This window comes from Arvicanthis niloticus, chromosome 7, assembly GCF_011762505.2.
Source record: "Arvicanthis niloticus isolate mArvNil1 chromosome 7, mArvNil1.pat.X, whole genome shotgun sequence".
Lineage (NCBI taxonomy): Eukaryota > Metazoa > Chordata > Mammalia > Rodentia > Muridae > Arvicanthis > Arvicanthis niloticus.
In genome coordinates this window covers 88,581,488-88,605,713 of record NC_047664.1, presented here as the reverse complement: position 1 = coordinate 88,605,713, position 24,226 = coordinate 88,581,488, and the positions used below count along the sequence as shown (strand labels likewise).

The following is a 24,226-nucleotide window of genomic DNA, read 5'->3' as shown; positions in this document are numbered from 1 at the left end:
TGCAAGTGTCAGGCCAGCCAAAGCTATATGCTGAAACTTTCAAAAGACAAATCAAAATAAATAAGGACAAAAATATGCAAAGATATAGGGCAATAATGTTGAATTTATTCATAATTTCATAAATATTAGTTGGCATGCCCATTTTTTTGTTACTTTTCAGACATTTTGCTCAAATTTTCAAATATATTTTATCATTTTAAAAATTATACCTTATTTTTATGTGTTTTCTGGTACCTGCAGAGGCCATCACGTCCCCTGAAGCTAGGGTAAGAGGTGAGCCACCTGACTTAGTTGCTTGGAACTGAACTCAGGTCTGGAAAATAAGGAAGCACTCTTAACCACTGAACCATCTCTCTAGCCCTCAGAATGTCTTTAAAGCCTCAGGAACGTGTGTTGCTAAAAAAAAAAAACAAAGTGATTGCTCTTGTCCTGTAATACATGGGAATTATCTAGGATTGAAAATTTAAAAAAAGAAAATGAGAGTAAATCCCCTAATTATATCCACTATCATTATATCACCAAGAAGCTCACTAAGAAGCTAACACTGGTGATTCTCTGAGCAAGACAGTAAAAAAGAAAAGAAAAGAAAAACAGATGGTTTCACACTTGAAATAGACATGGGAATTAAAGAACCCATTTTTCAAAATAAATATATTATTGTGTAGTTGCCAGTATTGTTATTCTTTCTTTAAATACATAGTGATTTTTATGACCTAGTGGGCTGGAGTAACAGTTCTATGGGTAAAATAATTCATTATTGGTAAGCATAAGGACCTGGGTTCAGGTCCCCAGAACCCACTAGTTGAGAGAGGGCAAAAGCAGGCAGATCCCTGGGACAGATGGATGGATGGACGGACACACACACACACACACACACACACACACACACACCAATACAGCATGCATTCTTTCTTCATCAAAATACAAAATACAAAATAACACAAGTTGGGTTTTTCTCTCCCAGGTTTCTCTATGAGTATTCCAGCAATTATGGACAAGCTCCTCTGCCACTTTTAGTCGGTTACACCAAGAGTTATCTCTCTATGGTTGGATCCTGCTGTACTTCTGAAAGCCCAACTAGATGCTTTTTGAAGGAGGTAGGCTTTGTTACAGTTACGTATTATTTTTCCTTCCTAAAATGCCATTTCTTTTGAACAAAGGGAGACATTAGTATTTTGTAATTAGCAAGTTTCCAAAATGCCTTCATTGAGTTTTGTTGGTTGGAAAAGAGCTTTGCCCTTAAGGAGAAAGCAATACATTACAGTGGCTAGAGCTCATCATCATATTGATTTGAAATGTCAAACAGCTAGAACATCCCTTTCGGCTGTTTACGCACATTCTATTCCGTTGGTTTTGACTACTGATCACGATTCTCCCTTTTCTTTTCTAGAGACTCCAGATGAAACACTTATCACTTCTCACCACTATGTCAAACAGAGTCTGTTCGCAATATGCTGCATATGGAAAGGAAAAATCAAGGCTGAGGTAAAGATTCCATATCATCTTCATGGTTAAACGTTTGCTCCTTCAGTCTACTTTGTATTCCCAATACACCTGTGAAAGAAGCTGTTGAACACAGTCTACTAACGAACCACGCAAACACGCGGGCACTTTCTCTAGTTTTGGCTTCATTTCCTTTTTCACTAAGAATGTATTTTTTGTGGGTATCACATATATATTCAAATACTTCATACATGCTTGCATAATTAACCATGGGTTGTATTTGCATTCCTGTCTAGGGCTTTACTCCAAGGGATTAGCTTTTGGTGTGAACAAAGATTGAGTTTTAAAATATATTGCTGCTCTATTTTAATAAGGGAAGTTTCGAGATTCCCTAAGTGTTTGTAGAATAGAAAGTATCTCAACTATGATATAAACATAAAATCTATCAGTGCCACACCATAAAAATAGGCTCCATGGAAGTACAAAACATCACTCCAAGAAATCCAAAATAATACAATGAATGGAAAGGCACGCCATGCTTGCTGTTTAAAGACTTAAATCTATTACAGTGCAACACTAGCTAAGTGAGGTGATCACACCTACAATACCAGCATCTCGAAGGCTGAGGCAAAAAGGTAGTCACAAGTTCAAGGCCACCCTAGGATATATAGTGAGTTTCAGGCTAGTCTGGGCTACATAGTGAGACATTGTCTCAAAAAGTAAACCAGTCAACATTAAGAGCAGTAAATGAAATAAAATGTTATAGTATTTAAAGCATGCACATAGTCAATTCAATTTCTTAAAGCCACAATGGCACTGTTTTTTTTTTTAAGGAAAAGGTTTTTGTTACTTAGCTATCCATTACTGTAACAAATACAGAGAAAGGTTTATTTTACTTTATAGCTTTTATGGTTTCAGTCTATAGCAAGTTGACCGCATTGTTTTGGGCCTCTGGTGGCACACTGGATGGCAGCATATGGTAGTATAAACCATCACCTCAAGAAAAAGTGGAGGAGGTTCTATTATGCCTTTTAAAAATCAACTCCAAAACACCTAAAGACTTCCCAGGAAGGCTCAACTGTCAAGGATTCCACCAGCTTTCAGCACAGTCACCTGAGTTCAAACAGTGAACATGTGGCCATTTGGAGGACATTCAAATTCCAAAGTCCATCATTGTCTAGAAAATGATAAGTTATTACAAGGACTTCAAATATTCCAGATAGATAAAACACTCTAAAAAGCAGGGTAGGGGTGAGGATTGAAACAACTACCAAGCAACAATAATCAGATTACTATGATACTGACATAAAAAGTAATGAACAGATCCCTGAACAGAATAGAATGCCTTGGACTAAACTAGTACATTGGTCAAATGATTGCACAACAGAGTGAAGATAATTTCTCTAGCAGTGTTAAGAACTAGATATCCACATACAAAAGAATGAAGCTGGACCCTTACATGCACCATTAAAATATATATCTAGAACTATAAGACTCAAAAGATATTATAGTTCTAGATATTATATAAATAATATCTAGAACTATAAGACTCAAAAGAAAACAGGGTAGAATCTTCGAGGCATTGGCTTTGACAATGATCCCTTAGCTGTTGCGTACAAACAGAAGAAAGGTGAAATCAAAAATAACTATATCAAACTTTAAACTACTGTCCAAAAGATTTAGTCAACAAGGGAAGAGGCAACTAAGTAAAACAGTGGCAAACTATATATAATAAGGAGGTAATATTCAGAATACACAAAACATTTCTATAGTGGCAAAACTGCTGAGTTAAAAGTGATTTTATAAAATCACTTTTAACTCAGCGAGATTTCACACCAATACAGCACTGGCATTGCAGACTGCTTTTAGCCTAACATACATGAAAATTTGGCCAGAAAAGAAGCTATGTCTCAATGCTGAATCTTTGAAAATCTTCACTGGGGATGGGTTAATCTGTAATATTATAACTTTATTATGTAGCACAGGTCAATGGCATGTATGTTCTATCCATCTGGTGATGCTGAAGACTACATTAGTCCTCTCAGTCGTATGTCTATGGTGAAAACCAGAACATAAGAATAAGTTAGCTAATAAATTCATTTCAAACTTTCAGCAATATTATAAAACTAGCCCAAAAAGTGCCAACTGCTACCCTGGAGAATGTTCTGCCGATAGCTGAAGACCTTACTGAAATCCTGTCCAGATGCTGTGAGTCTACATCAGAGGACTGCATGGCGAGAGAGGTAAGGTGGTCCATGTCATCATCATCACATACTGCACCAAAGACCGTGAACTGATTGCCAGTCTTTCAAGCTGCTTTTTAAATGTAAATTATTCTAACATCCTCACATGCCTTTGCAAACAATAAATACATTCCCCACTCTGTCTCACAGATCAGAAAACAGATTAATGGAGGGCAGTAATTTAAGACTGTACAACGAATGAAAAAAATCCACATACACACAAGGACAAGATTTCCAGACTCCCAAGCCCTGCGCTGTGCAGAGTAGCCATTACTCATACCCAGTTAATTTAATTACAGTTTTTGGTACAGTATTTAAATTGAACACAATTTAAAATTCATTTATAGCATAAAGTCTTCTTATGGCACTATTCAAGCCTGATAATATTCTTATTATACTTTGTCTAATATATCAAAATATATTGTATTTAAAATTTGTAAACAAATTAAAATTTGATAAGTTTTTTCTGCTTTCTCAATTTGCATAATTTTCTCAAGTAGACACAGATTCAGATAATTACATTAGATAAAGATCATTCGCCAAGGTCTTGCTGACATTAGCACAGATCCATTAGCCGTGTATTCTTTTTGCATTACAAATATGCACTTCTGTGCACGCATGTTTTGCTGGAATGATGCATGACGTTCACTAAGATGCCACTGGATTGTCAGTTGTATGTATCACATCACTGCCTGGGGTACATCATAGTCTATCTTCAATTATTGCATTGTGTTGGCTTTTCAATATTTAAGCAATGTCATACTTCATAGCAATATAGTTAAGCATTTTCTTTATCCTAATTATTTTATTTGTTTGTTCTTATTAACAAAAAAACTGGTTTTGATATGGAATTTTTCATAAACACACGTACACACTAGAGGTGAAATTACACTTTATGTGATGAACTTTCACATATTAACAAACTCCCTTCCCAAATACTGTATAAATTTGTTTCCTAAGAGCATTCAGGCTGACATTCATAAATATCACAACAGAGCTTAAAAGCCTAAGTTTTATTTTTAGTAAGACTCACAAGAAAATTAACTGCACCAGTCCACCATTCTCTTTGTAGCTGCCTGAACACACAATAAAAATCTGTGAAAACTTATCCAGAAAGAATTCTAAATTTGAAGAGTGCTGTCAAAGAAAACACACCCATGAACATTTTTATGTGCACCTACTTCATGCCAGCCGCTGAACCAGTTCAATTGCCAGCCATCAAGTTGCCAACCAACAAAGACCTCTGTAGTCAGAGTACCACACAAGCCATAAACCAGTAAGTTTGTTTCTGTTACCCCAGAATGAAAGCATCTCTATAGGGGCCTAGACTGGGGGAAATTAAGCTGTCTCTCTTTCCAAATTTCTTTCTATGGTTTCTATGGAGTTTAAGTATTTGTTAACTTGAAATGACTTCAATCTTTAAACTTGGATAGGGAAGAAGAAGCCCATGGTCCCTCCATCTACCTCTGGAGAATAGCATGCATTGGCAGAAGAGACTCAGCCTTTCTGACTTGGGTTTTTTCGTAGCTGAGTTGAGGATGACAGCACTGCCTTACTTAGTGCGGAAGTGGCCAGTAAAAAAGGCACCTAAAGCTAGGCATTGGTGGGTCACAGTTTTATTCCCACCACTTGGGAAGCAGAAGCAGGCAGGTTTCTGTGAGTTCAAGACCAGCCTGGTCTACAGAGTAAGTTCTAGGACAGCCAGGGCTACACAGAAAAATCTTGTCTGAACCAAAAAAAAGGAAGAAGAGGAAGAGGAGAAGGAGGAAGAGGAGGAGGATGAGGAAGAGGAGGAAAGAAGAGAGAGAGAGAGAGAGAGAGGAGAGATGAGAGAGAGGAGAGAGAGAGAGAGAGAGAGAGAAGAGAGAATCCTATATATATCCTGGCAATATGTATTATGTTATGTCCCATATTCTATTCTAAGTCATAAATAAAAAATAAAAAGTAAAAGTTTATTAACCTTTTGGAGAATAACAATTTGATAACAAGGTAAAACATCAAATTTAGAGGGTTCTTTCCTTAATATTACTGATATCCACTGCTATTTAAAAATAGATTAAATAGAAAGAAATGGTGAGACTTGATCTTGTTTCATCTAAATAAAAAGAATCTAAAATATACAATATCTTATATATGTTATGACTATCTTCACACTCATCACATAAAAATGATTTACAAGCAAGCTGAAAAGGGTGATTAGAATGTCAGTTGCCTAGATAAGAAAGCAGAACTTAGGCAGAATTAAAAGTACTTTTTATAAATACTGATTGAACTGATAAATTCATAGGCAGTAACTAGATAAGCAAAATGAAAGAGATTTGTATTATATTCACATAAAGGACATTTCCATATATCTTAAAGTAATATGTTATGCTTTTATGTTTCCTGATGCATACACAGATATTATAGTTATTAAACCAAGCATTAATAAAACATTTTCATGAAAATATTGTCTAATCTAAGGTCAGTTTACAGGGAGTTGGTTTTATTTAAATTATGTTTTAATTAAGTTGTACAAACAATAATAAATGGACTCAGCAGGTCCCATTTATATATTTATTCACACACATGTATATATGATATAGTAATCATTAAAGACAAAGATACCATAAAACTTAAGAGAGAGTAGAGGGAACACGAGAGAGGTTTCAGGGAGAGGGAAGGGGAAAGGATGCAATTATACTTTAAATAAAATTAAATAAATTGAGAAAAATCGGAAAGCCAGGTATGCCAATAGATGCCTGTAATCCTAGAATTTGGGAGATTGAGGTAGGAAGTGAAGCAGGAAGGTCATAGGATGAAGGATCCACTGGCCATACAGAGAAACAGAAGAACTAGGCAAAACAACAGGGCAATCAGAAACAAGGTATCATTCTGCCTCTGTAGATCAAAAACAAGGTGTCGGTCTGGGTCTGTGTCTATAGATCAGAAACAAGGTATCCTTCTACCTCTGTAAATCAGAAACAAAGTATCAATCTGCCTCTATAGTAAGTTGTCCCATTTCTGATTCTGGACCCCAGACACGCCTTGAAAAACATCCTTTCCTCTTCTACCTGATACCAGGTATACATTTGAACTAAGCAGAAGGACCCAAGTTCCAGAAGTGTTCCTCAGCAAAGTGCTGGAGACAACCCTGAAAACCCTTAGGGAGTGCTGCGACACTCAGGATTCTGTCACCTGTTTCAGCACTCAGGTATGCCTAGCTAAGTTTCTTTATCAATAACATAGGCAAAATTGGTAGAATGATTATGGATCAGACCTGCTCCACTGCCACTTATTTATGTCCTGTGAGCTAACAAAAAAATGGTTTTGTGGTATTTGTGTACTTACAAAAGGAAAAAAATGTCAAAGAAGATGGATATTTCATGATGTGGAAATTAAGTACAATTCAAATTCCAGTGGCCAGGAGTCATATTGGAACATTACTATGCACTCTGATTTTTCTGTGGTATGTGACTGCTGCTGTGCAGTCGGATATATGTAATAGAAATCATATATGACCGACAAAGGCTAAAATATTTATTAACTGGATTTATGCAAAAAGGGTTTGCTGATACCTTGCATAGGGATATAGAATTGTGACCTAACAGTGTCATGTGACAGTATTTCACACAAGGAATGCTGATGTATAATATTTTTTTAGAGTCCCCTGTTGCAGAGGCAACTAACTTCTTTCATTGAAAATGGTCAAGAACTATGTGCAGATTATTCTGAGAACACATTTACTGAGTACAAGAAGAAGTAAGTGGCTGGGTTTGTGACTTATCCTCCAACTGTGTCTGTTGTACCTGTTTAGTTCTGTGACTTATCCTCCAACTGTGTCTGTTGTACCTGTTTAGTTCTGTGGCTGAAAAGTACAAGTGAAAATTTAGGATATACTGAGTGAAAGATAAAGAAGGGTTGAATTTTTAAAAAGTTTTAAAAGGTGATCACAACTCTTTACTGGGCTACAGTGTAATCACTTATGCACCATGAAGAAGCATTCACCTGTCAATAAAAAAGCCTATGGCCAGCGAGCTGAGGCAGGATTAGAAGGTGAGACATCCAGTAGAAAGAAGAAAGGGATTCTGCGATAGAGAGGCAGGAAGATTGATCCTGGAATTTTTGTAAGAAGATGGACATGAAACTGAAAGAGAGGTAACTTGCCATGTGGCAGAATCTGGAATAGAACAACAGGATCACTAAGTTGAAAGCTGGTCAGGAAACAATCTGAGGCAGGCATTTATTCATATCTAAGGAATCTCAGAGCCATCAATCCAGGGAACTTGGTGTGGGTAGAAAACCCAGTATTACAGTACAGGATGTGTCATTAGGTGAGCAGCCAATTAGAACAGAGCCACAAAATGTAAATTATAAGTGATCTGTGGGGGACTTGATTTAAAAATGGCAACACAAGCACATAGTAGGTCAGTCATACCCCCAGAGTTACCTGTTGACTGTTCTCTGACAAGACCCAAGGTTTCATGGTGGTCTGATGCCAACCATCACCAGCATATGTTCCTTGCAAACTGGAAATAAAAACGTTAATCAACAATAACATGGTAGAGCAGTTATTTTTTTTCCCAACTAAGAGGGAAGCATTATACTATAATTAGAAATTAACAATAAAATAATTGGCCACCAAAATGTGAAACATGGTACTAGGTTCTTGGAAGAAGAAAATCTCAAAAGAATATTATGCTGTTTTTCAATTTTGCTTAATAAATTTCCATTTTTAAATCAGTTGGAATATAGGACTCAAGTGAACACACATTTGCACAAAACAATCTTCTTAAAGAACCCTAGAATAGGATGTCTCCTCGGTGACCCCTATGAAAGCTTCCTTAGTATGTGAAAGTCTTGTGCTTGGAAGTGTTTGTCCTTCTAAGCCCTTATTGCTACTGGTCTGGGAGCATATTTCTTGGAGAAAGTAATAAACCAAGCTTAGTAGACCACTATGGAGGTGAAGTAAAACCAAGATCGTAAAGAGTTCATGCTGGAAAAACGGCGGCGAAACAAGGGCCAAATGATTCTGCCCCCTGTGCAGTGCATCCCCTGTGCTGTGCATCCACATAGTGAAGTCTAAGGTTGGCAAACTGGGGCACAAAGAGGAGAAAGCACAATACTGAAATCCAGTCCAGTGAAGAACATATTTTAAAGGGAACTTGAAATTTAATGTTTGAGAAAGGTGAAAAGCCAGGGAAGACAGACAAGGGCACCACTTATGTGGAAATGCTGAGCTACCGAATGGGGAACAACTGTCTTTCAAACTCAGTGGCAACTTCTGTTTGCTTGCCTGACTTTGAATGGGCATAGATTTCAATTCTAACCCCATCATGGCTCACTCAAACTCCATTCTACAAATAGGACTTTCGAAGACAGACGAGTGTTTCTATTTTTATGTACATGATCTGAAATAGCTGTCATTTTGAGTAAACAATGTCCCTACAATAACTCTAGCTTAACCTACAGATATTTTTTTTTCAGATTGGCAGAACGACTGAGGACAAAAATGCCCAATACCTCTCCTGAAGAGCTGGAAGACATGGTGGGCAAGCGCTCAGACTTGGCCTCCAAGTGCTGCTCCGTAAACTCACCTCCTTTCTACTGCAACTCACAGGTAGGAAAGCCTCACCTCCTCTTCTCAGAGCTAGAGTATTCCAGAATTCCAGTGCTTCATCTCTGTTCCAAATGTGCCTGAAGTGTCTCATGTGACAGGCTTTTCTGAGGGGTGGTGGCCTTGCTGGTTGTCTCAGCAAAGAAAAAGTGAGAAAGGCAGTTTCCAGGTTATATTCTCTGAGAAGCAAAGGGAAGTGTCTGCAATACATATGAAGTGTTACAACCGAGGTTTGTCTTTGTCTTTGATGGCTGGGTGTGGGTTCCTCAGTTGCTATTGTGCACTCTGCTGCCCGGCCAAGTGTGGTGGGTGTGGGGTGCTTCGTTAAGAACTGTTCTACAGGTCGGGGGAGTCACAAAGGGTCAGATGGACTAGAAGAAAAGGCTGAGAGGAATCACCAGGAATAACATGGTAGACTCTTGGTCAGCATCCAGATGCTTAGTCCCAGGAGGGATGGTTAAGGGCTGGGAGGTCACCATGCTCAGGAGTATTTGGTCAACACAAAGAGACCCCATGTTTTCTGGTGTGTTTTTGTTTTTGTTTTGGTATTTTTCTCTTGTTTATTCTTTTTAGTTTGTTTTAATTTTTTGTTTTGTTTTTTTTTTTTTTTGAGGGGAAGAAGAGAAAACAGGATGGGGAGAGGGAGGGAGAGAGGGAGAGAGGGAGAGAGGGAGAGAGGGAGAGAGGGAGAGAGGGAGAGAGGGAGAGAGGGAGAGAGGGAGAGAGGGAGAGAGGGAGAGAGAGCATAACATCATACCATGAAATGAAGTTGGCTGTGTAGAGACACAGGGAAGGTCTGGGAGGACTTGGAGGTGAGGAAACAATATACTCAAATATATGAAAAATTAATACTTTTTTTTTTAAGCGAGAACATTTCTGACTGCAGGGAACATGAAGAGTACAGAAGATAAGAATAACATGCAAATGTCAGAGGCCACCTAACATAGTGCACATACCACTTTAGGTGAATTTATGTCAAACGTGTGTGTGTGTGTGTGTGTGTAGATAGCACATATACATGTATACAGAAGGTAGACTGATAAACGGAAACACTTATGGAGAAATGGGATCGCCAATATTTTGTATTTTTACTGTAAAAGGCTACATTTAATTTGTTTTAGTATAACAATAAAATGGCCACATAAGTGTTTACTCGCCATAAGAATTATTTTATAAAAAGAGTTTTAATGTTAGAATATGTTAAAATGATAATTATTGTTGAATGTGACCATTTCTTCTAAACACTACCAATTGGCTCTCATTCTTCCTCTGTTTTTTCCTCTTCTCTCTTTCCTTGAAACACATCTATCACCACAACTTCTGCAACATGACTTTTCAGCTTTGTACAAGAGATGACCTTGTCCACTGCTACTAAGGTGTCTTGGCTGTTTCCTATAGGCTGCTGTGGGAGCTATGCTGTGTTCTCTCTCTTTCTCTCTCTCTCTTTCTCTCTCTCTCTTTCTCTCTCTCTCTTCTCTCTCTCTCTCCTCTCTCTTTCTCTCTCTCTCTCTCTCTCTCTCTCTCTCTCCTCTCTCTCTCTCCCTTCCTCTCTCCCTTCTTCTCCCTCCCTCCTTCCTTCCCTCTCTCCACTGAAATGTGTGAGAAGGGAGCAGGGAGCCCAGTTGTGTCGCTTCACTGATGTTAGACCTGAGCTACACTGACTTCCAAGATATTGAGGGATTATATTCGTATCTCAGTCATCAAATCAGTACCTGCCATATGTGTGTTGGTCATTGTCAGAACACAGGAATCCCATTTGTTTAATTTCTCATTGTACCTATTATTTTCCAATAGCCATTTAACTTTTTTGGAAGACACTGAAAGTCAGAGCAACACTGCATTTTGCTTTGACCTTAATTGAAGCTATGATGGTTCTGAGACTTCGTTGTTGTCCAGTCCATTTCTGGACCTTGGGGAGAATAATTCAGAAAACACATCTGCCTCATGGAGTCAGAAAACTGGTGCTATTGATAAAGTTGTCCACCAAAATCTAGCAAACAGAGACATCTGCCAATGTGGGAGCTAGGCTGACAGACTTCAGGTGGATGCTCTCCACCTGCTCTCCCAGTGCACACTCTGCATGGCATACCCACTTTAGGTCAATGTGTTTCTCAGTAAAGATTTCATAATATGTTAAACAGAGTATCAAAAGCTCTCTATGGAAATATTTTTAGAATAATCTAAAGCAACTCTTTACATTAAAATACATATTATGAATGTACTAAATGAAGCAGGTCACATATGGATCTGGAAACCATGAGTTTCTTTGGTGTTTTGCTTTGCTTTGCTTTGCTTTAAATTAGATTCCTGCATCTTTTCTTCAGGCCATTATCAGAGATTCCAGCTCTAATTTACCTAGTCATGGCAAAAGCCAAGTGCTTGTACCCAAAACCCATTACTGACTAAGAATCCAAACGCACTAAAATATCAGTAACAGAGACTACCAGCAGTTGGCAGCGCTCACTCTAAATTCCATCCACCTCCCTTCTGAATAAGACCCCATTTCTTTTTTGCTGAATGTGTCCAACTTACATAAAAGTTGTTTTTCCTTATATCCAAACTAATAAATATAATTTAAACTCTTATTTAGAATTTTCTTTCTCCCCCTTTCTACTATTTTCTTGGCTTAACAGTGTGTCCTCCAATTCTCTATGCCTTCTCTGAATTACTCAACTCTTGTGTCAGGACTGTTGGTGTGACTGTGTTGGTAGTGGTGTGGTGTCACCAGGAGCCAGACTGCACCACTGCCAAGCCAGTCATGCCAAAGGTCCTTCCTGCTAAAGCTGACAAACATTTTTCAGTCTCCTCAGCCTCCTCTGTGAAACATGTAGTACCCACAACTATCCCTCCCTCTTTGAAATGAGATACTGTGTGTGTCTGTGTGTGTGTATGTGTGTGTTCATGTGTACATGTGTGTATATGTGCTCTGGTGTCCATGTGGACATATGTGAATTTTGATTAGGCTAGGCTGGATGGTTAACAAATTTCAGGAATTTTCCCATTCCACCTCTCCAGTGCTGGGAGTTAAAGTGTACCCCACACCCAGATTTGTATGCATGTTCTGGGAATCAAACCCAAGTCCTTGTGCTTGAGGCCAGCACTTTCCTTCCTCGGCTATCTGCCCAGCCCCTTAACATGACACCCGTGTTATCAATATCTACTGTTACTCTATGATCTTCCTTTCTTTGTTCTATTTCATGTTTTCATCATCCTCTACTCACCCCTTAAATTTCTATTTTGCACGCTTTGTCCCTTATGAGCAAACCCGTGACACAGCATTTTCCTGAGTGTTCTCCTCTATGTGAGTGACATTAATGTCTAAATATCCACCTCTAGCCAGTACCTTGCCCCTCTGCAGCAAGCTCTCTATACACCTGTTTGTGACAACCTCTTCTATTCACATGATTGCTTACATGACAATAAACAAATACACAGCATGACCTGAATCCCTTCACCTAAAGCCTTCTATGTTTCATATACACATGATTTATATCAGCATCGTTTACCCATTGCTTCCAAATAGCAACTTAGTGATGCTCAATTCTTCTTCTTCTAAACATTTCAAATCAAATTCCAAGCCCTGCCAAGTCTGCCTTCAAAATATTTGTCAGTCCCTGTCATATATTTTACAATGTTTGTGAGTCTAGTTTCCTGTACTCTGTCCTTGAATTGCATCTTTCCACCTGACTTCCCAACTCCAGCCTAACTCAACTGCCTTGCCCTGAATCCCAGATCTATACTGAGGTTACAGTAACTTCCATAAAAACACAAGATGGTTAATACATTCCTCCAGCGGCTCTTCATTGTTTTCATATCAAACTCTGATATTATTTTCTTTTATTGTTTTCAATCAAGGGTATTGATCCCGATTTCCTCTCCAAGCTGGCTTCCTATGACTGTCTCTGTGCCTACTTTTATATTCTCCTGGACTGCTTTCAATCTTCCAAACACTAAACTTGCTCTCTTGCCCACTCCATTGTGTGCAGACGACTAACCCAACTCCTATTTCGTTCCCCAGCCTTTAAGGTTCAGCATAGAATAAGCTCCTCTAGCACTCTATGTGCACAAAGCAAATGCCTCTGCTATGTGTTCTGTGCATTTGCCAATTAGCACTTATTAGATTCTACTGATCTCATCAGACTGCAAACTATGGGAGGAGCAGCACAAGGCTAAACAAATACGAAGCATACCTAATGAAAATTGTAATGAAAACTCATGTTTGGGCAAGAATCTTGTTATCTGACAAGGTTCAAAATGCAGCTCACTCTCTGCATGATCCAGGAGCCTCTGAGTAAAATGCTTCATAAACTAAACTATTCTGTTTTGTCAACAGATTGATGCAGAAATGAGAGACACCCTGCAGTCCTGATGCAGGGCACGGGTACAGTCTTGGGTGAGTACAGTTAAGACACATCACCAAAGAGTCTAGAACTGTATCACATATTTTGGAAATCATAGAAAAGAAGGAAAACTTTACACCACTTATCTATGATGTTATCCATTCCAATTCATTTGCGGTTGACCATTTGAATCCTTGAGGAAGTCTTATGTGCTTACAGAGTACACAGATCTAACATGTTCCAGGCTGATTTCAGATTCTCATTCTCCAGTCCCCAGCCTAGTACTACTACATCCATCATAATGGCATTTTACAGGATAATGACACCATAAATGTCATGGGAGGGATCCTGGTGTACATCAAAGGAAAAAGCTGTTTAAAGATGGGACCATCGAGCATTAAAATTCCCAGCAGAGTTTTTCAGTTCCAATACCATGTGCTTCCTTTGGATGTTATGCTTTCAATCACTTAAAAGAAACCAATGAGGGGACTGGAGAGATGGCTCAGAGGTTAAGAGCACTGATTACTCTTCCAGAGGTCCGGAAGTTCAATTCCCAACAACCACATGGTGGCTCACAACCATCTATAATGGGATCTGATGCCCTCTTCTGGAACACATAAAAAATAAACAAATAAACCTATTTTTTGAAAAGTGACCAATGAAGATATTTAGACTCCAAAACTTTAGCTGGGCATAACCTGAGCATTAAATGGAAAGTGATCTCAACTCTATACATTTCAACAATTTTTTGTTTGTTTGTTTGTTTGTTTGTTTGTTTTTCAAGACAATGTTTCTCATTGTAGCCCTGACTGTCCTAGAACTCAGTCTCTAGACCAGGCTGGCCTTGAACTTAGAGATCTGCCTGTCTCTGCCTCCCTAACTGCTTGGGTTTAAAGGTGTGTGCCCCTACACCTGGCAAAAAGTTGTTTTAATTGCTGTTTTAAATTCAATTGTGTTGACTAAAAACTATTACAGCAAAGTTTTTTAAAACTTTATAAACAATAGTTTCAATTAGTGTTAGTTGAACTTTTCATGGAGTTGGTAAAACAGAAAAACAAAAACAAACAAACAAAAAAAAACAAAACAAAACCTCAATTCTAGAACTATCTAATTTAAATTAAAATCCCCACTCCAGTTATCTGTCTTTGCCAGCTTGAGCCAATCCATTATTCTATATTACCTATAGTTTATGTTTTCCTCTTTATAAGTGAAAATGTCAGTATCTACTTCAGTGTTAGTGTCTATTAAAACATGATTAGGTAAATATCAGCAGGGACCCAGACTCTTTTTTTTTTACTAGCATCTACCTCCTCAAGAACAAAAATACATGATGTCATAAAACAAAAAAAATTCTCTGTCTTCTGAAGACTAGAACTCAAAATATGAATTATTCATGGTGTTTATGTTAAAGAGTAGAATAGTATCTGGACCATTGCTGATACATTATCTATGACCCCAGTTAAGTGAATTCAGTTCATCTCCATCACAAGCTGTACAAAAGAATCTCCATACACAGAAAATCCAATTACATTATGGCTGCTTCACAAGCCACCCTTCAAGGCACATGAAGCTTTAATTAAGAATTGGGGATATTTTGAAAGCCTTATGATCAATTCAGCTTGAATTTCTTCTTATCGAGCTGTGTGTGTGTGTGTGTGTGTGTGTGTGTGTGTGTGTGTGTGTGTGCTGGGTGGCGGTCCCCTGTAGCTCAGAGTATATTTTCTCAATTTTTAGGAAAATAATTTTTAGTTTCTCAGAGGATGCATTGAAACAGGAGAAAATATCCACTTAAGAAAGAAGGTAGGGTAGATGAGGTAGTTCAGCATGCAAACATGCTTGCTGCTAAATCTGACAATACCAGTTCTATTTCCAGGACCAACATGGTAGACTCCCACAAGTTTCTCTTTGACCTCCATACAAATACATAATGGCCCATGTATATTCTTTAGTGTATATATGAGCTCCCCATATATACTAAATAAATAAGTATATTTTGAAAAGAAAGAATAGTAAGCAACATTAAACTAATATATTCCAAGATATTTCCTTTTAACCTAACAACTTTCAGAAATATGTAACTAAATCAAGAGATAATCTCATTTAACACAGTATAACATCAATGAAAAGCCTAAAAGACTTTTTTTTCTGGTTGATAGTAATTGTCTTCATCTTCTGTAGATTTTTTTTGTATATCATTTCTCCTCAGTTAACATTTTTCTTTAACCTTTAAATAATCATTTAATTTCTACACCATCCAATCCTTTGACGTTTGAAGCACATTTTGATGACTTGAATAGAAACTTAAAAATAATTTACACATCTTCCTAAAATTCTACAAAATGAACGGACTGTTTTGACACCGAATGTAGCCAGGTCCTGCTAGTCACAGACACAACCTGGAATGAAGAGCTAACAGGAAATTGTATCGAGACAATTTTGTGGCTCTGACAAAGAATTACAGCCTACTCAATGAGGTTTTAAGATGGAGGTATCAGGTCAAAATATGACACTACACACCAAGCCTTTCTTTTTTTTTTTTTTTTTTTTTGATTTTTTTTCATTTTATTTTATTTACATTTAAGATGCCATCCCTTTTCCCCATTTCCCCTCCCTAGAAAACCCCTGTCCCATGCCCCCCTTTCCTTTTTGCTTTTATACAATTTTTTTTAAATGTTAATCAAAGGATTTATAAGTTTGGTAATGCTCAATCAGAAGGGTAATCCAATACCCAACCTAGATATAAAAACTATCTTTGACTACACCAAGCCTTTCTAACAAATTGCAAACGATAACTAATTCACCATGATTCTTGGGCTCCTGGAAAAATTCTATGGCACTATTCAATAACTCTGGAAATATTTTACTAACCTGAAGCTGGCCTGAGATGACTGAGTCCTGCCCTAGCCACCCAGTTCCCAGTATGGTACTCAATGACACCAGATGAAATGTTGAGTGTTTCACCTTTATCTTAAGTTGAAAGATAATCATTTTTTTTCTACACATTTTGACATCCTAACACTGTTAAGGTAACATTGGCTGGTCATGTAATTATTTTCCGTGAAAGCCCACTAGTCTCTCCCTAGAGACTTGAATACAGGCTGAATTCTTTTTTCTCTAGGTGTGTACCTCTCATTTATCTCTTATGCAGTCAGTCCACAGACACATTCTATCTCATACTTTGAAATGTTATCATAGCTGGAGCTGTCATCTTCCTTCCTATCTTCTTAGGTGAGCCTTCAAGCCCCATACTGGTGTTCTATTGGAGAGGGAGTGACTTTTTCAATCTTAACAAGCCAGGCATTTTTTTTTTTCTGGAAGAAATTAAATTAGTGTTCCCTGGGATGCCAAGAGAAAAGAGTTTGCCTGCCCTATAGGAAAAAATATTTAAGAATCTAGAATTATACCTTGTACAATGTGAATATTTTTATACAAAAAAGCAAACAACCCAACATCAATAACAACGACAAAACAAACAAACAAAAACAAAACACAAAACAAAACTGTCTCATACCAAATAGTGTCTTACTAAAGTAAAAAACACTGAACTACTATCTCAATTCCATGACCAGGGACATTAGTGTTCAGCTTTCCATAATTGTAACAAAATACCCAAGATAATCAACTTATTAAAAGAGAAGGTCCATTTCATCCCACTCTTTGAGGCATTCTGTCCCATAAGTGTCATGTTGCCCTGCTGTGTTTAGGCCTCTGAACAGGTGTCAGGTGGCAGCAGTGAGCAACAGGTGGTAAAACAAAGTGACACCTCATTGTCAGGAATCAAAGGGATAAACAGTAGTGCGGTAGTGCACTATACTCCTCTTTAAGGACACTGATCCACAGTGAGCTAAGGACCTCCAACTGCACTCCTCTCCAAGGTCAGTCTCTACCCAATGTGCCACCCTGGGACCTGTCTTAGTCAGGGTTACTATTGCTGTGAAGAAACAATATAACCAAAAATAAGTTGGGGGAGAAAGGTTTATCTAGCTTACACTTCCACATTGTAGACCACATGGATGGAATCCAGGGCAGAAACCAAATGGAACAGGAACCTAGAGTCAGGAGCTGCTATAGAAGCCATGGACGGGTGTTGGTTACTGGTTTGCTCCTCATGGCTTACTCAACCTGCTTTACTATAGAACCTAGGACCCCTATAGCCCAGGGATCACCTCACCCACATTGGGATATGCACACCCTCTACCAATCACTAATTAAGAAAATGACTCCAGGCTTGTCTATAATTCAATCTGATGAAGGTATCTTCTTAATTGAGATTCCCTCCTCTCAAAAGACTTTAGCTTATGGAAAGTTGGCATAAAACCATCCAGCATAGTAACATATGGGATAGTCAAAGCCTAAACTACACCAAGGGCTATAATCTGCTTTTTCTCTTTTGCTCTGACAGTAATTATTCCCATAAAGTAGACAGTCACACAGGCTTCACTGGGTCATGAACTATGCACCTTGGCATAGCAGTTATTGCTTTGGGTATTGGGAACTTGTTACCCAAAAGGGCTATACAGGATACATGGGTCATACTAGACATTTTTATCTTTACCATAAACAAAAATAATATAGTTTTGTTTTGTATGGATCTGATGTGTCTCTTATGCACCATTTATTCCATTTTCTCACAGACCTAGAACTGGACCACTCTGGAAAATTGCCGATGATAACAAAATCAAGCAAACACCACAGAGATGGCCTTCCAAGCGGACCACCAAGATAATTCCATTTTTCCTAGCTACAATGTTTTTGATGAATTATAAAAAACAATAAATTAAAATACAGTGCAAACTCTAAGTATGATGGAGAATGATGGTCTTCAGGATGGTTGTTGTGTCATCCCAGACAGTGCTAGCTACTGAGCTAGCCAGCCACACAAACCAGGCTTCCCACTAAACATCTGCTGTTTTTCTCAAAGACTCCTAATATTAGCATCAACTCTCCAATCCCCAGTAGCTCAACTCTGTTCCCTGACTGTTTTTTCAGACTTCATAGGTACCACTGAGAAAAAGCTAGCCTGCTTGCTAACAAAGAGTCTGGAATATCTCATTTCTTAAAAGCAAAATACCTCCTGGGATCACCCCCTCACATCCAACTGTGAGCTATAGCAAGCAGTTAATTCTGTAGGACCTATCTGCCTTGCAAATGAGAATTCTCCTAAACATGAATGGAGAAGGGAGACTTGGGACTTTTGTTTGTTTTCGTTCTAGTTGAGTTTTTACTTTTGCTAATGACTCCTGAGAACAACTTAGGAAGTAGTTTCTGGAATACCATAAATTTTCAGCTGAGCTTGAATTATTGTGTACATAAAATATGCATGAATTTCTATGCATTCTTTACGCCGAGAAAATGAACATGCCCTGATTCTATATTCTTCCTGGAAGATAGATATACTTTTGGAATAAATATATATGTGAAGCTAACAAAGGCCAAGGAAAAACATCTCTACATAGGGTTAATTGCAATAGGGACTACTTTGTGGCAGATGTAGTTACATAGTAAATATGAAATATATTGTGTGGCATAAGCAATCAGAATTAAGTTAAGCACAAGCAACTCTGCCACTCTCCAAGATTCTACATCCAAAATGAGAATGTCATTCATCATACCGAGTGAAGAACCTTTACCAATGGAATGACATATCTGTAGCCTCTGTGGTAGAAAGTGTATCCCAGTTTTGTGGCATACAAAGGTTCTAAAATGAGAAATTAACTTCAAATGGAGACATTTTGAGATGGCACGATGTCAAAATCCAACTGTCACCCTACATAGTTAGGCAACATTTCAGACTTTTGAAAAATTATCTTTTACAAAAACATGACCTTACCAAAGTTTCGAGTAACCCACTAATAGATCATTGGTAAAATATGAGAGGACAAACTCTTAAAAATAACTAGTTCACAAGGTCATAGAAAGCAAAAAGCCGGACAGATAACCCCACCGATTAACACTGCATAAATGATTAGTGGGCTTATATAAAGGATAGATTTTTTTTTTTTACATTATAAATGTTTTTACTTTTTAGAGTGAATAACAATATTTCTTTTTGGTAGACACCACATTTTATTTATTCCTTGATGGACATTTAGACATTTCTTTATTAAATACATGATTTATTTACGTTTCAAATGTTGTCCCCCCTTCTTGGTCCCCCTCCATGAACCTTTTGCCCCATCCACTCTTCCCTTTGTCTCTAAATGGATGCCACCCACTCACCCACTCCTGCCTCAACCCTCTTACATCCCCCTTCTCTGGGGCATCAAGTCTCCAGAGGACCAAGCACATCCCATCCCTCTGACGCCAGATAAGGCAGTCCTCTGTTACATGTTTCAGGAGCCATGGACCAGCTTGTGTGCACTCTTTGGTTGATGGTTTAGTCCCTGGAAGCTCTGAGGGGTCTGGTTAGTTGATACTGTTGTTTTTCCTGTGGGGTTTTGCAAACCCCTTCTGCTCCTTCAATCCCTCCCCTAACTCTTCCACTGGGGTCCCTGGGCTCAGCCCAATGGTTGGCTGTGAGTATCTGCATCTGTCTTTTTCAGATGCTGGCAGAGACTCTCAGAGGACAACCATACCAGGCTCCTGTCTGCAAGCACATCTTGGCATCAGCTGGTCTAACTGGCAATCTGCATGTAGAAGACTGCAAATTGATCATTTTTATCTTCTTGTCCAAAGCTCAAGCCCAAGTGGATCAAGGACCTCCACATAAAATCAGATACACAGAAACTAATAGAAGAGGAAGTGAGAAATAGTCTGGAACACATTGGCACAGAAAGGATTTCCTTCACAGAATGTTTCAGGCTGTAAGATCAACAATTGACAACTGAGACCTCATGAAACTGAAACATTCTGTAAGGCAAAGGACACTGTCAATAGGACAAAACAGCAACCTACAGATTGGGAAAAGACCTTTACTTAGCCCCACATCCAATAGAGGGACAAAATCCAAAATATACAAAGAAGATAGATTCCAAAAACCAAACAACACAACTGAACTGAAGAAGATAGATTCCAAAAACCAAACAACACAATTAAAAATGGGGAGTGGAGCTAAACAAAGAATTTCCAACAGAGGAATCTGGAATGGCCAAGAAACACTTAAAGAAATGTTCAATATACGTAGTCATGAGGGAAATGCAAATCAAAACAACCCTGAGATTCCACCTTACAGCAACCAGAATGGCTAAGATCAAACTCAGGTGACAGCATATGCTGGTGAGGATGTAGAGAAAGAGGAACACTCCTCCATTACTTGTGGGATTGCAACCTGATACAATTGCTTTGGGAATCAACCTGGTGGTTCCTCAGAAAATTGGACATAGTCCTATCTGAAGACCCAGCTGTACCACCCTTGGGCATATACCCAGAAGATCCTTCACCATATCACAAGGACACATGCTCTACTATGTTCATAGTACCCTTCTTTATAATAGCCAGAAGCTGGAAACAACCCAGATGTCCCTTAACTGAAGAATGGATACAGAAAATGTGGTGCATTTATACAATGGAATACTACTCAGCTATTAAAAACAAAGACATCGTTAATTTTGCAGGCAAATGGATAGAAGTAGAAAATATCATCCTGGGTGAGGTAACTTAGACCCCAAAGGACATATATGGTATGTACTCATTGATAGATGGATATTTGTCCAAAAGCTCAGAATACCCACTATACAACTCACAGAACTTATGAAGCTTAACAAGAAAAATGGCCAAAGTGTGGATGCTTCAATCCCACTTAGAAGGGGGAAGAAAAATAATCACAAGAGACAGAGAGATGGAGGAACCAGAGTAGGATAAGGGAAGAGGGAAGGGAGATGGGATCAGGTATGGGAAGAGACAGAAATCCAGATTGCCAAGAGAATGAATAGAAATACGCAGCAGTGGGTGGTGAGGAATCGGGGAGGGGGTTAGGGGGGCACTACAAAGTCCCAGACACCGGGGATTCAAGAGATTTTTTTCCCAGGACCCAATGGGGATTACATTAGCCAAAATGCCCAATAGCAGAGAGATACCCGAAGAGACCACCTCCAGTAGATAGACATGGTCCCCAGTTGAAGGATGGGGCTTAAAATTTTAAAATTTTAAACCCAGAATTGTTCCTGTCTAAAGGAAATGCAGGGACAAAAAATGAAGCAAAGACTGAATAAAAGGCCATCCAGATACTGCCCCACCTTGGGATCCATCCCATCTGCAGACACCAAACCCTGACACGTGAAGGAAAGATTCTTGAATCAAGTTTGTTTCAGAAATATACCTCCCCTCTGGAGAGCCGTCATTTACTGTGTATAAGTCATCATTTCCCAAATTTATTTATCTACTAGTGACTTTGTGAAAGAACTGCCCAGAATTAGCGCTCTGTTGATTTAGAGGAAATAATTCGCTGTTTTTAGATGAGAAGTTGCATTCATAAATCATTTCTGAACTACTGCAAAATGTTCCAGTTTAGTCAGGTTTTTTGTTTTGTTGTTTGTTTGTTTGTTTGTTTGTTTTTGCTTGATCAGGTAAAACTGAATACTTCTGTTACCAAGTAGCCAATAAATTTTACATAGTGAACTGAAGTGGGGTCTTCCCTAGTTTCATTGAGCTCACGCTTGTTGAGTTTTCTAGTATTAAGAAGCACCGACTTGAATGGCCATCCTTTAGGTATAGCTTTTTATAGTTTTTTTTTATAGGTTTTTAGGTATAGCTACTCTGTTCATTATTGTGTCCTTCATGTTCCACTTCCTGTGAAACTGTTGTCTTTTGATAACTCCTCACTGCTATCCAACTGTAAGTGATGATTTTGTGTCTTCATCTACTGTCAACCATACATGATTCCACTGAAATTTGTTGTATATAATAAGCTCTCAATAACTTTTGGCATCAACTCTGAGTCCTCACTATGCATAAAGGAAACAACTCTCTTGTGTTTCTAAGAATGACATACATTGTACCAGGATTCTTCTAGGCAGCGATTGAGGGTTATAGTTGTCTTGTGTTGACTTACTCTACTGGGAAGCTGGTAACTCTGCTTACCATCCATAGGGCAGGCTGACAGTATAGACACATCAGGGTAAAATGTCTGTACTACAGACTTGAGGTAGAATCCTTCCTTGCCTGGAAGCTTTTGCTCATCTACAATGAGTAGGATGTCCATGTCCTTTAAGTTGTCTGGTGGTAAATGTTAACCACACTACAAAATCCATGATCATCTTTCACCAAACTCTCAACAAAGCCTGCTCAGGCTGATGCATAAAATTCACCTTGCACACAAGCTTTCTGTGCTGTCTTTTGTAGAGTTTAAAGTCTTTTACACTGCAGCACTAATTTGCCATGCTTTCTGGATGCTTAGATCGTAACACAGGTGGTTCTCACACATGACCTTAATGGCCTAAAAGGCTCTCCACAAGGATTTGTTTATTATTATCTAAGGATGAAATTCTTCAGAAGCAAGGTTCCCTATTCTGGATATTTAGATTCTAAATCATGAAGAAAGCTTTTATGTCTTTTAGTTCAAGGGCAACAATCCCACATAACACATTAATTTGATCAGATTTGACATTTATCGATTTCCATTGGGAAATAAATGGCTAGAAGGGACCAAGGGGGTTTGGAGGGTTGTTTGCTGTTTCTAGTCCCTCTTTACAGAGCCCTGCCTGAACCAGAGCTCGGCCTCACATTAGAACCATGTGGAGAGTTATGAAACACAAAATTCTCTCTCCAAAGCATCCCCTCAGAGATGCAAATTTGATCAGGCTTGAGTGAGAACCACTGTGCCACCGTACCTCAGCCAGACTAAAGATGATGAAAATCCCCACTGCTAACTAAGTGTTGCCATTCTCAGCACTGGGGAGCTGAAGCTGCTCAGCCTCTCCCCTTCTGCCCGTCCCCTTGCCCTGCAGCGGCCTCCGCATTGTCACAATTTGTCCTTAATGACAGGCTGACACTTTGATCTTCCACTAAGTTTTCGCAATCCTGAGTAATCAAATAAAAATATTTCCTTTTCCAAAGGCTATTTCCTTCTTGTTTATTTTTTTCCAAGATTGAAAAAAATTCTTTTTCCCATTAGAAAAGGACCTAATTAACAATTGTCTTTCCACACACTACTCCAACAAAGCTCCTTCTTTCCTTCCTCCCTCCCTCCCTTCCTTCCTTCCTTCCTTCCTCCCTCCCTCCTTCCCTCCCTCTCTCCCTTCCTTCCTTCCTTCCTTCCTTCCTTTCTTTTTTCTTCTTTCTTTTGGTTGGGAGCCATTCCATCTCTCCAGCCCAAGAACTCCTACTTTCATAACCTAAGTTTACTAGCAAGTATCTACCAGCTGTCTATAGATGAGAGGTAGAGGTTTTTACATTTTTTCTAGTCTATAAGAAAGCTTTTCAAGGTATAAATTATGGGCCTGGACCCACATCTTCAGCATCAGAAGAATAGACTGTTGCACTAAACACATGTGTATACTGTACTCTCTATAAAGTCAGAACTTGCCCAGTTTAAATGAAACCCTTTGCTGCCACCCTGTGGATGACATGTCTAAATGCAGTTACTACAGAAAAGGGATTCTGAAATACCTTTTCTACTATTCTAAATTTTATTTATTTTAAAAATTATAATACAAAGAATTATGCTG

At 38.5% G+C, this 24,226-nt stretch overlaps 1 protein-coding gene and 1 long non-coding RNA gene across 2 annotated transcripts in view; one reads left to right on the top strand and one right to left on the bottom strand.

Annotated features, from left to right (window-relative positions):
• The window catches only part of Gc (GC vitamin D binding protein), a 24,471-nt gene extending 6,049 nt beyond the window's left edge, over positions 1 to 18,422 (top strand). Inside the window, 10 exon segments of the mRNA XM_034508236.2 lie at positions 965 to 1,097; positions 1,391 to 1,485; positions 3,557 to 3,686; positions 4,759 to 4,830; positions 4,832 to 4,962; positions 6,750 to 6,879; positions 7,330 to 7,427; positions 9,153 to 9,285; positions 13,616 to 13,675; positions 18,257 to 18,422. Of these exon segments, the coding sequence (XP_034364127.2) occupies positions 965 to 1,097; positions 1,391 to 1,485; positions 3,557 to 3,686; positions 4,759 to 4,830; positions 4,832 to 4,962; positions 6,750 to 6,879; positions 7,330 to 7,427; positions 9,153 to 9,285; positions 13,616 to 13,651 (958 nt within the window). The 3' untranslated portion in view covers positions 13,652 to 13,675; positions 18,257 to 18,422.
• The window catches only part of LOC143443149 (uncharacterized), a 6,863-nt gene continuing 894 nt past the window's right edge, over positions 18,258 to 24,226 (bottom strand). Inside the window, exon 2 of the long non-coding RNA XR_013111918.1 lies at positions 18,258 to 24,167. This is a non-coding gene — a long non-coding RNA (uncharacterized LOC143443149). The remainder of the gene's footprint in view (positions 24,168 to 24,226) is intronic.